Source organism: Schistocerca nitens, chromosome 6 (genome assembly GCF_023898315.1).
Source record: "Schistocerca nitens isolate TAMUIC-IGC-003100 chromosome 6, iqSchNite1.1, whole genome shotgun sequence".
Lineage (NCBI taxonomy): Eukaryota > Metazoa > Arthropoda > Insecta > Orthoptera > Acrididae > Schistocerca > Schistocerca nitens.
Genome location: NC_064619.1, coordinates 286865970 through 286878643, shown reverse-complemented (window position 1 = coordinate 286878643; position 12674 = coordinate 286865970). Strand labels below are relative to the sequence as shown.

Sequence of the window (12674 nt, the reverse complement as noted above, 5' to 3'; positions counted from 1 at the left end):
CCTGTTGCCGTAGCAACCACCCGAAATTGCCAAACCTTCAGCCCACCACCAGAACACTTCCGGCTATATGAGTTTCAGGCAGCTTGCTGTCCTGTGTTATCTTTGCACACCGTGACTTTTTGTTTGTTATCATTTTTACTCTTTCTTTCAGGAATTGTTACTGCATTTACTATTACTTTATTTATTGTACGGTAGTGAAAAATGTCCGAAAGAAGTTCGTCTTGGCCAGGGTACCGCCGTACGAGGTCAGTCGAGGTAAGTGATTTGTGCGTTACGTGCCTACATGAGAGACTTAAAACTAGTGTTTCCACTTACGATTTAAGCTTTTTCCTACTTTCTTTCGAAATTATCTCTAAAATATCCTGAAAACTTTAAAAAAATGTATGTTTGGGTCCCTTAATTATAATAAAGAAGAATATATTACTTCAAGTATTTAATAACATAAAGTAACTATAGTATATTACACAAAGCATTGATAGATGTACAGGGTCAGAAGATGAAGCATTACTTTTACACCTTTTGCTGCCTTCAGCATAGATCTGTTGGTTCTGAAACTGCTAGCATTCCAGTTTTGTATGAAAGAACCTGTTAACGGTTTCGATGTTAAGTCTGTTTCATTTGTCTGGTTTTACATTTTGGGGACACTGAATAATCTATCTGTTTGACGACGGAACTGCTGATAAAAGTGAAATGACCAATTCGTGGTTTTTATAAATAAAATAGGCATGATTATCTTTCAAGCTTACTAATTTATTCAAATATATTTCAGCTGGAACTTTTTCTGCTTCTTACTCACTTCAAAATTCTTGGCTTCGATGATAGCTTGATGTCGCCAATCATTGTTGCTTGTTGCATGTTTATTTTTGTCACCAGAAAGTAAAAATGACTAAACATATCTTTCAAAGACCTTCTCCAAATTGTGTGCTACTTGAGGAGTGGAGAAAGACAAACACGAAAAGGTTTACCTATTCGCGTCCCGACACCACGCGACGGAACATCTGATTTTCATCTATACTAAATAAGTTCCGGTGTAATTGGTCAACTTTTCGTGCGATTACTGTAGGTATAATACGTCGAAGTTCTGATGACGCCCTCAACGACGGTAACAGCTCAGTTAATATAGTAAGCTACAATTAGAAGGACTACATTCAATAAGACTGGGTGTGAATCCCCTTTAATACATCGTGGCGGCCACAAATTCTGCTATGAAAAATAGGGTTACCACCTTAAGTTTGATTTCAACCCAAATTTCCCTAAATCGCTGTCAAAATAAAATAGCCCTGGTTTTGTTGTGGTCTTCGCTCGGAAGACTGATTTGATGCACCTGACCACGCTTCTCTATCCCGTGTAAGCCTCTTCATTTCCGAATAACTGCTGCAGCCTACATACTACTGAATTTGCTTACTGTATTCATCTCTTGGTCTCCCTCTACGATTCCCCCCCCCCCCCTCCCCCCTTTCTCCAACACTTCCCTCCAATACTAAATTGGTGATCCCTTGATGTCTCCGAATGGGTCCCATCAACCGATCCTTTTGAGTCGGTACGGCTCGCTATTTAAATTTTTTTTGGTTTTTGAAATCACCCGCCTTCTCAGTACTCCCTGCGATGTCAATATCGAGATCGGATTGGAGTCTCTGGTCGCCGCATATCTTTGGCGGCGAGTTGGCTTCCCACGCGCCGCAAGGCGGCAGAACGAGGAAGAAGGAGCTTACTGTGAGTTAGTTCTGGACTGTGCGTGAGGAGCGACGTCGGTGTTGGAGGGCGAGGCCGCTTGGTCGGTGGGTCACACGGAAGCAGTCGGTTGGGGACGGAACGCCGTGGGCTCGAAGATCCCAGTGTGGAGGGCCGGTGCTGTCCCGATGGCGATCATCGTGTGGTCATTCAAGGGCTGAAAAGTGATTTCTTGGTTCTACCCTTGGGTTCCGACGAAGAATTACGGCAAGTCTGGTGTGTGAGGTGAACGTAAGAATTCTCAAAAGGTGCACGTTGGTGGCGCGTATATTAGACTTGTGAGTGGTGTAAGCTTTGCTTCGGTACTGCAGTCTCCAGTTAGAGCGCTGCTTGGGAGGAGAGCGTTGATATCGGCGTTGTCATCTATTTAGCTGTTTTAAAGTAAATGACTGTTCTGGGTCGAGGGTGGATCCAAGTGAGGCATCGAATCATTGCTTGTCTGATTAAGAAACCTAAGTAGGCTCCCAACGTGTTAAACTGTTATCTACAGTTATAACGAGTAATTTGATACTAAGGTAGAGTCCACGAGTGAACTTTGGAGGTACTGTTAAGTGTTTGTAGTAATGGAAAGATTGACTATGAAGTTTTTCAGTCGGACATTTACGAATCGTATTAATTGCAGTTCACTTCTTAAGGTATTTTACGGTTCAACTTGTCGTGGCGAAATTCCCGATAGCACTTTCATAATTTAGCTTGTGACGTCATTCTGTGGTTTGGTGTGGACCTCCCAAGAGTTTAAAGCCCCAAATATTTTCTTACAGCCTTTGCCGAGGTTGCCTTGCAACAGTTGTTGATTTGTCTCTTGTCTACCCCACCGTACTGCTGTTTGGTGCGGTGCGGTATAGTCGAAGTGTACAGTAGTACTGCATCTACTCCGTCGCCCGTTTTAAGATTTGCGAGGCGCATCCATATCGACGTATAAACCCAGTATGCAATTTGTGTAAGTTGGTTGCACTCTGTTGACGTTTTGTACATCGTGGAAAATCTTCCCGTGCCGTATGTGATCCTGAAGGACGGCACGGTTCCCAACAGCGCATGACCACGACGAAATCAAAAGATATGTATTGTATAATATTTTTTTAATGGATGTCACCACTGATTAAGAGTTGATTTGTGTGTCTTTCTTAACTTATTTTGAAAGGAAAAGATTTGCATACCTGGTTAATTAAAACATTTATGCTTAATTATTTGTCATAATTTGTTGGCTGTAGCATGCATCACATGTAGGGAGGTTTATGGTGTAACGTGTTTAAAGGGAAGGAAAATATTTTGTGATACGGTGCCCATCGTAGAGGCTACAGGGTTTGAGTGTACGTTGACAGTAATGAGATTTTATTGCATTTAATTTGTTGTTTCTATTAAAATTTTGTGATCAATGCTTTATTGCCTCTAGAGATCACAGGTGATATCTAGGAAAATTTTGGTATTGCCATGTGGCGTTAGAATCTTTTATTTAACCTTGCATTACGCAATTTGTATTATTTTTCCTTGTTTAAAAAGGGATTTTGAGTTTTAAGAGGTGCAAATTTATTCTGAGAGCTGTTTTTTGATCTGTTATTATTGAAGAGACTGTTGATTAAATAATACTTCAGGAACTTTCATTAAGAAACTATATTGAGGATCTTGCTGTTCATGATAACCAATGTTCACCTACTATTTTAAAATGAAGTTAATAAAATTGTAAAACTTTAAAGGTAAAAAAAACTTTTATTAGGGAAACGATGCCTGCCCTTACTCCCCAGAACCTCCACGTATTCCAGGTATTGGACTTCGGGCGTAGTCTATTGTTTTCCCCGGTATCCCAGCTAACGCCTGCGGGGCCATGTCACCCTTCTTTTGGTCAAGCTGTGCCACAAATATCTTGTATTCCCAATTCTATTCAGTACCTCCTCATTTTTTATGCTGTCTACCCATCTAATATTCAACATTCATCTATAGTATCTCATCTCGAAAGCTTCTGTTCTCTTTTGTCTAAACTGTTTATCGTCCACGTTTCACTTCCATACATGAGAATACTTCTTACAAATACCTTCAGAAAAAGCTTCCTAACACTTAAACATCTATTCGATATTAACAAATTATTATTCTTCAGAAATGCTTTTCTTGCCATTGCCAGTCTCTGTTTTAAATCCTCTGTACTTCGGCCATCATCAGATATTCTGCTGCCCAAAGAGCAAAACTCATCTACTCCTTTAAGTGTCTCGTTTCCTAATGTAATTCCCTTAGCATCAACTGATTTAATTCGACTACATTCTATTATACTTGTTTTACCTTTGTTAATGTTCATCTTATATTTTCCTTTGAAGACACTGTCAAATCCGTTCAACTGTTCTACCTAGTCCATTGCTGTCTCTGACACAATAACGATGTCGGCGGAAAACCTTACAGTATTTATTTCCTCTCCCTGAACTTTAATTCCTGCTCCAAATTTTTCTTTGGTTTCATTTACTACTTCTTCAGAGTACAGTTTGGATAACATCGGGGATAGGCTACAATCTTGTCTCACTCCCTTCTCAACCACTGCTTCTCTTTCAGGCCCCTCGACTCTATGACTGCTGTCTGGTTGTAAATAGCCTTTCATTCCCTATATTTTATCCGTGATACCTTCAGAATTTCAAGGAGAGTATTTCAGTCAACATTGTCAAAAGCTTTATCTAAGTATACAAACGTAGGTTTTGTCTTTCCTTAACCTATCTTTTAAGATAAGTCGTAGGGTCAGCATTGCCTCGCGAATTCCTAGATTTCTCCAGAGTCAAAACCGATCTTCCTCGAGGTCGGCTTTCACCAGTTCTTCCATTCTTCTGTAAAGAACTCGTGTCAGTATTTTGCATTCAAGACTTATTAAACTGATAGTTCGGTAATTTTCAGAACTGTCAGCTAATGCTTTCTTTGAAATTGTAATTACTTCATTCTTCTTGTAGTCTGATGGTATTCACCTGTCGCATACATTTTGTACACGAGATGGAAGAATTTTGGCGTGGCTGACTCTCCCAAGGATATCATTAGTTCTGACGGAATGTCGGCTAACCCTGGGGTCTTGTTTCGACTTAGATCCTTCAGAGCTCAGTCAAATTATTCTCGCAGCATCATATTTCACATCTCATTTTCATCCACGTCCACTTCCCTATCTATAATATTGATTTCAAGTTCATATCCCTTGTATAGACCCTTTATACACTCCTTTCATCTTTCAGCTTTCCCTTTTTGGCTTAGCACTGGATTACCATCTGAGCTCTTGATATTCAACAGCTGCTTCTCCTTTTCCCAAAGGGCTCTTCAATTTTCCTGTAGCCAGCAGGTCTTTTCCCTAGTAAAATATGCTTCTAAGTCCTTACATTTGTCCTCTAGCCATTCCTGCTTAGGCATTTTGCCCTTGCTGTCAATCTCGTTTTTTAGGTATTTCTATTCCTTTTAATCTGCTTCATTTGTTGCATTTTAAAATTTTCTCCTTTTATCAGTTAAATTCAATATCTATTATCTTATCGAAGGATTTCTACTAACCCTCGTCTTTTTACCTACTCGATCCTCTGCTGCCTTCGGTAGTTCATTTCGTAAGGCTATCCATTCGTCTTCTACTGTATTCCTTTTCTCTGTTCTAGTCAATTTTTGCCTACTGCTCCTTCTGAAACTCCCAATAACTTCTTTTTTTTTCACCTTATCCAGATCCAATCTCCTTAATTTCCTACCTTTTTCCAATTTCTTCAGTTTAAAAAAAATAGTCGTAAACCCCAGGTAATCGGCGAAACGTCTTATATTAAAATAGCCCTAAAACACACATAGCTGTTGAAAACCTTAATGTGCGCGAGCTGTTCTCCATCAACAATGTAATCGGTAGAACTGCTGTGGCTCTGAATATCATCAAAAACACTATAGTGAAGATTGGCAATGAATGTTCGAGAAATAAGAGGAAGCTGGAAAAAGTAGAAGTTTGAGACACTACGGATAAGCGGTTTACCAATATAGATTCATTTACTGATAATGCAATTCGTAATCATCTTTATCATTATTACTATCGTAGAAAGAAAATCCGACACTCTGCGAGTTATTGTCCCCTTTAAGGAATCTGGTCTTTTTCAAGGCAGTCGCATAGTATGGCACGGCAAAGGATTTTTCTATGGATGTTTCTGTGCCTGTAACCTGTTGATGGAGAGGAACGATGTAGCTGCATAGCGACGCCGATTTTTAAAACAGATCCGTAGTAAGAATATCGATGAAGTTGTGTGATTTGATGAGACGTGGGTCAGTTCCGGTCACGTCGTCAAGCAGGACTGAACAGATGAGGCAAGTAAACGAATAATGAGAATATGGCAATGCCTTCTGGCTAGGGGAGAGGTATTCTTTGTCATTCAGGCACCGCGGAAGATTTTCTCACGAACCTTCTCCCGATTTTTAAATCAAAGGAGGCAGGAGATTGTGATGAAGAAACGAACGCCGCTGCTTTAACAAAGCGCTTCGTAGAATCACTAATTCAGAATTTGGGAAAAACATCAACAGCAGTTCTAGATAATGCTACTTACCATTCGGCTATCATTGAAAAGGAACCTACCAGACAAACCAAAAGGAAGGAATGATTGATTTGGCTTCAGTGTCGTAACGGGGATGGAAGTGATAATTTCAGAGAGGTGGAGTTTATGGAACGAACATCTCTCCATAAAACAAAGCTCCTCGTGTATGAAATCTACGAGCCGGCCAAAACATACGAGCATGCAATAATTGGGCTACCACTTTACCGCTACCATTTCGACCAAACAGTTGAAATGGGCCCGAATTAAAAGGCTACGTTGCCAGAAATGTAAATAAATTTATCTTTTCTGCAGTCTAAACACTCACGAACAAGTTGTTAGGGACGTGTCTGAAGACGGGAAGAAGGTCGACAAACATCAGAGCATCAATGGAAGAGATAATTATTTCATTTCGTAACAACAGTGACAGTTACAGAGACACTTCACGCATCTGTCATAGTGGCGTGAGTGGTGTCAGTGGGAGTTTTTCCCACTATTACGATGTAAATGAAATATAGGCGGATTCACTTGCATGTTTCAAGTGCACTATTTACAATGGTAAGTAACTACGTAACAAAATTATACCTTCGTAACTTTTGACATTTTAATAAGAATTCCTTATCCGCAACTAACTCCAAATGAAGTTCGTATGAGGAATGTAGTCCGTATTACATACAATTCACTTATCAGCCGGAAAATTACGAACCACCTACCTAATAGCCGGTATGTTCACTTTTGGCACTGATATCGGCGGCGATGCCTCGTGGCGTGGAAGCAATGGGGCCTTGGTAAGTCGCTAGAGGAAGTTGGCAACAAATCTGCATACACAAGTCACCTAATTCCCGAAAATTCCAGGGAGGGACCATGAACTTTGACGCCATGTTCAATCATATCCTAGATGTATTCGATCGAGCCCAGCTCTGGCGAACTGGAGGGCCAACACATCAATTCTAACTCGCCACTGTGTTCCTCGAATCACTCCATCACACTACTGGCCTTGTGAGATGGTGCATTATCTTATTGAAAAATGGCACTGCTTTTGGGAAACATGATCGCCATGAAGGGGTGTACGTGGTCTGCAACCAGTGTACGATACTCGTTGGTCGTCATGATGCTTGCACGATCTCCACTGGACCCATGGATGCCCACGTGATTGTTCTCCAGAGCATAATGGAGCCGCTGCCAGCTTGCCTCCATTCCGCAGTAGAAGTAAGTATCGGGATTCATTAGAGATTCTGTCACTTCGCCAACGTCCAGTGCCGTTGGTCATGTGTCCATTTCAGTCATCGTTACCAATGCCGTAGTGTTAACAATGGCTCGTGCATGCGTCGTCCGCTGTGGAGGTCCGTCCTTAGGAGTGTTCGGTGCGTTATGTGTTCAGAAACACTTGTACGAGGGGCGTTTGAAAAGTCCATGCAAAAATAAAAACTACATACGTGTTTGGGGTAAACCTTTTTTTATGTATCGACACCGTCTCCTTTTAGACTTATACACTTCGTCCAACACTGTTCTAATTTGTTGATCCCCTCCGAATAATAGGAATTGTCCAAGTCTGCAAAATAGCTGTTAGTCGCTGCAATCACCTCCTCGTTTGATCGTTTGAATAAAAATTCGTTCCGCCAGCCATTTCCTCAAATTGGGGAACAAATAGTAGTCCGAGGGAGCCTAGTCTGGAGAATAGGGGGGATGTGAAACGTGTTGGAATCCTATTTCCAATAATTTTGCGATCGCAAGTGCTGGGGTGTGTGCTGGTCCATTGCCGTGTTTGAAAAGGACTTTTTTGCAGTCCAATCGCCAGTGTTTTTCTTGCAGTTCGGTTTTCAAACAGTCCAATAACGATATAATACGCGCCTGAAATATTTTTACCCTTCTCCAGATTGTCGATGAGGATTATCCCTTGCGAATCCCGAAAGACAGTCGCCATAACCTTTCCAGCCACAGGAATGGTCTTCCTTATTTTGGTGCAGATTCTCCCTTGGTAAGCCATTGTTTAGATTGCTGTTTGGTCTCAGGAGTATAATAATGTATCCATGTTTCATCCATAGTGACGAAGCGACACTTAACGTCCGACGGATTCTTCTTGAACAGCTACAAACCACCCTTGCAACACTTTACACGATTCCGTTTTTGGTCAAGCGTGAGCAATCGCGGAACGCATCTTACCGATAGCTTTCTCATGTCCAAATGTTTACGCAAAATATTATGTACCCGTTCATTCGAGATGCCCACAGCACTAGCAATCTCACGCACCTTAACTCTTCTGCCATCCACCACCATATCATGGATTTTATCAATGATTTCGGGAGTCGTAACCTCCACAGGCCGTCCAGAACGTTCAGCATCACTTGTGCACTCTGAAGATATTGAAACCACTTATAAACTGTTCTAATCGAAGATGCAGAGTCGCCGAAATGTTTATCAAGCTTCTCTTTAGACTCCTCAGGCGTTTTGCCTTTCATAAAGTAATGTTTAATCACCACACGAAATACTTTTTCGTCCATTTTTTGACAATCACTCGACTTCCTTGATTCACACGAATGCCAAACACAAAGAAATAGACCAATATGGCTGAAACTTCGTGTGCGTTCTTTCCAAAGATGCTACTAACCTGGATACGCGCCGGTGGTGCCATGTCTCGGACTTTGCACGGACTTTTCAAACGCCCCTCGTATCTGCCCAGCATTAAAGTCTGATGTTAGTTCCGCCACAGTTCGCCACTTTATCAGTCTGCCCAGCCCACGACGTCCGACATCTGTAAAGAGGGGTGTTCGCCCAACCCTACAACGTCTGGACGTGGTTTCACCTTGGTTTTGCCACTTACTGAAGACACTCACTACAGTGTTCCTCGAACACCTGACATGTGCAGTTTCAGAAAGGCCATCATAATCTGCCCACGGTCAAATTTAGATACACCGCTCGCGTTTCCCGCTCTACAACGGACAGCACACTCACTTATACTACATGCACCGTGCTTGTGTCTGACTAGCAGTCATTCCTCGCCAGGTGACGCTGCTATCTCCTGGACGGGTTTTCTTATCAATAGTAAGGCGTAGTCATAATGTTATGGCTGATCAGTGTCAATATTACTGTTTAGAATATAATTGCTGCAATAATGAAGTAATGTATATTGTATCGCTTTCGTTCTACTAGTACTGCTTGGCTATTTAAGGTAAGTTTTCTCACCGCAATAAACACGCATATCTCTAATGGTGGAGCTTGCTTCCTCCACTACCCGCGCCCCTTTCAGAATTCGTTCTTCTTCTGGACAGACCGTATATACATTGAGACTACGACAGAGTGCAGCTGGCGAAACTTACTGGTAGACAGAGGCGGCGGCGGCGGCAGCCACGTTGGGCGGGAAGCTGCGACGCTGCTCCCTGCTGCCAACCCCCGCTGCCGCCGCCGCCGCCGCCCCCGCGCCGGGACGGCCCAGAGTGCCGCACAGCTGCAGCTGGCGCCGCGCGGCTTCCACGTCCGCGTCACTAGCGCTGCGCGCGCGCTCCGCCAGCCGCGTCACGCACTCCTCGGAGCTGGCGCGCGCGCGTAGCCCGCAGCGGGCGTCGCCCACCGAGGGCGGCTGCAGCGTCGCCGCCGTCACGTCGCCGCCTCCGACGCTGGCCCTGCCGGCCGCCGCGGCCATGGCAGCTCGGAACGCCGCCCCTCGGCCTCCGCCCCCGGCGCCGTTCTCCTCTGGCAGCACCGAAAGCTTGGAACGCAGGAAGGCGTACGGGAAGTGCGACGTCCGCCTCGCACCGCCAGCGCCCTGCGCCGCCGCGCCACCTGCGACGCAGGAAGACCTGATAGCCGTCTGCCCAACTGAAGCATGCACTGACTGCTAGAGAAGAAGGAAAGAAATCTTAGTGGCACCGGCAATAAAACCATGTCACACTGACAGTTTGAATTCTCCGTAGAGTTAACTAGGAGCCGTATACACTGTCCAATCAGAGGTATACAGACATCTCTATGTAATGCAGAATTGATCAATAGATGTCACAAGAGGCGGATCGCCAGTGTAAAATGAGGCAGGGTGGGGAGGGGGCGTACTGCATTATTTGTACAGATGCCCGTTGAGTAATAGGATAAGGTGGGTTTCAATTAATCATTTCAACTTTTTGCCCCCCCCAATATATTTTATTACACACGTTAAACTGTTATCGTCAATAGATAACATTTATAAGTTTTGTATAATAAAGGTAGTTTTCTTCGAGATCTATTTTTCTTCATTGTAAACAGCAAAATTTAAAATGTTGAAACAACGAAAAAATTAAAAATTTGTGGGGCTACTTAATATGGCAGTATTCACTTCTTAGCTGTTCCAGTAGCTGTTGCATGCATTTTCTACAGCTGATATGTTTACGAGCAGCAGCCCCCACACAAATTTCGTGAAATGACTCCTTGCTCTTATCATACCTGATCCATTCCCCTTTCTTCACAGATCTATGTTCGTAATATTTGGTGTTGAAAAAACCTAGAGATACGTCTTCTTCCTTCGATTCAGCTTCAGGTAATGCTGAAGATGAATTCTCTTCCGGATTTGTTCTCTTGACGTCCAGTGCATTTCTGCAGTCCTTGACGTCCTTTCTTTGAGAGTTTTCAAAGTGCAATTTTCTCTTCCTTCTTTGAACAGTCAGATGGGATGGTGAAATCAGATGGAGACGGGAATTTTTCTCTCCACCATACGGTACCGATGGTTTTCGTAGCGGCTGGCAAAATAGAAAAAAAGTGATGAAGATGATGGTTCTGAGCTCTGACTTTCCGAATTTATTGTAGAGTTAGAAGGAGCAGCAGGCTCTGGGTTTATTTCAGATTCTGTGGTAACTGAACAAGACTCACGTTCAGGAATGTGGTTGAGGGAAAGAATTTGTTTGTTGGTATATTGTTGGGACTGGAGGGGGAAATTCCCGTGCTCTCAAATCCCTTTACGGCATTTCCTACATTAGCTCCACGTGTCCAGGTGACGTCGAAAATTTCAGCAAAAACGAATTCTGTATGGAACGCTGAGGGATTATTTTGTATAACTAGGCTACATGAATACATTCATAAAGAAGATATAATACATAACATATTCCGATTCACGAAGACTGACGCACACCCCATTTCCTTACTATTTTTAGGTGTGCGCAATTACTCAAGTTTATTACAGACGTCGCTAGTTGTACTGCTGCCGACCTGGTGGATCCTATGTAACTGGCAGCGGAAAAATTTATGACCAGCATTCATGAACTTTAACAACAGACGTTATTATAAACAGGTTTAATGTTGTATTGCGGATTGTTGTAAATGGTATTGTATTACTTCTTTTAATCCTTTCTGTTTGACTGCTGTCTAGATTAAATATATCTTGAAAAAGATTCTTGCTTAAGTGCGCGACTTCTCTAGCGATGGTCCCGGAAACATAATGGCATCCAACCTACGCACATGGGCTGAGCAATATAATATTTTCTTATTTCTGTCCACATATTCCCATGTTTAGGAAAGCCCCACTCTACCCTATATTCAGCAGAGACATTTCAAAAGCCGCCCAAGTCGACTGTTCGTGATGGGACTGTGAAGTGGAAACGCGAAAAAACAACCACAGCTGGAACAAGACCAGGCAGGGCTCATGTACTGATAACAGGGACCGGCCGGCCGTGGTGCCCGAACCGTTCTAGGCGCTTCCGTCCGGAACCGCGCGACTACTACGGTCGCAGGTTCGAATCCTTCCTCGGCATGGATGTGTGTAATGTCCTTAGGTTATTTAGGTTTAAGTAGTTCTAAGTTCTAGAGGACTGATGACCTTAGATGTTAAGTCCCATAGTGCTCAGAGCCATTTGAACCATTTGAGCAGGGACCGTCAAGCATTACAGTCAGAGGATTACTCTAAAAAATCGCATGAGCGCAATTGAAGGAATTACTCGTGAGTTGAAAAGTGCTGCCAGCAGTCCAGCTGGCGTAATGACTGTGCGCAGGGAATAAAAAAGAATGGGATAAGATGGTCGGGCAGTAGCAGCTCCTCACGTGCTACAGATTAGCGTAGAGAGTGCTAAGCCAGATTGACGCTACTGGACGGTGAATGACTGGAAATGAGTGATTTGGAGATGCTGAATCATTGAAAGAAGTAAACGAAGTTCTGCCTCTGACACAATGCACGTTATTAAATGCTGCCAATTGCGGAGGCTTCATTCTTCATTTTCACGGACATTAAAGTCGTTGATTATAGCTACATTGAAACATTTCTTTCGTGTCGTCCTCGTCGTTTCCGCCGCGTCGCAATAAGGTTCAGTCGCAGCTGCGGTCGGAATCCCGTTGTTCTGGGCGTTCGAGACGAATCTCAAGATTAGGTGGGGAAACGTTTACTGGCGGATCGGATTTTAATTCTCAGCGCTACTATAACTCAATAAGAAAATGTATCCCCCCATTAAGTGGAGAAAAATTTACTGGCGGAATGGATTTTAATGCTCA

General features: G+C 43.1%; 1 protein-coding gene across 1 annotated transcript in view; it reads right to left on the bottom strand.

Annotated features, from left to right (window-relative positions):
* The window catches only part of LOC126263323 (serine/arginine repetitive matrix protein 1-like), a 550556-nt gene that overhangs the window by 149130 nt on the left and 388752 nt on the right, over nt 1-12674 (bottom strand). Inside the window, exon 5 of the mRNA XM_049960412.1 lies at nt 9551-10013. Coding sequence (XP_049816369.1) covers nt 9551-10013 — 463 coding nt within the window. The remainder of the gene's footprint in view (nt 1-9550; nt 10014-12674) is intronic.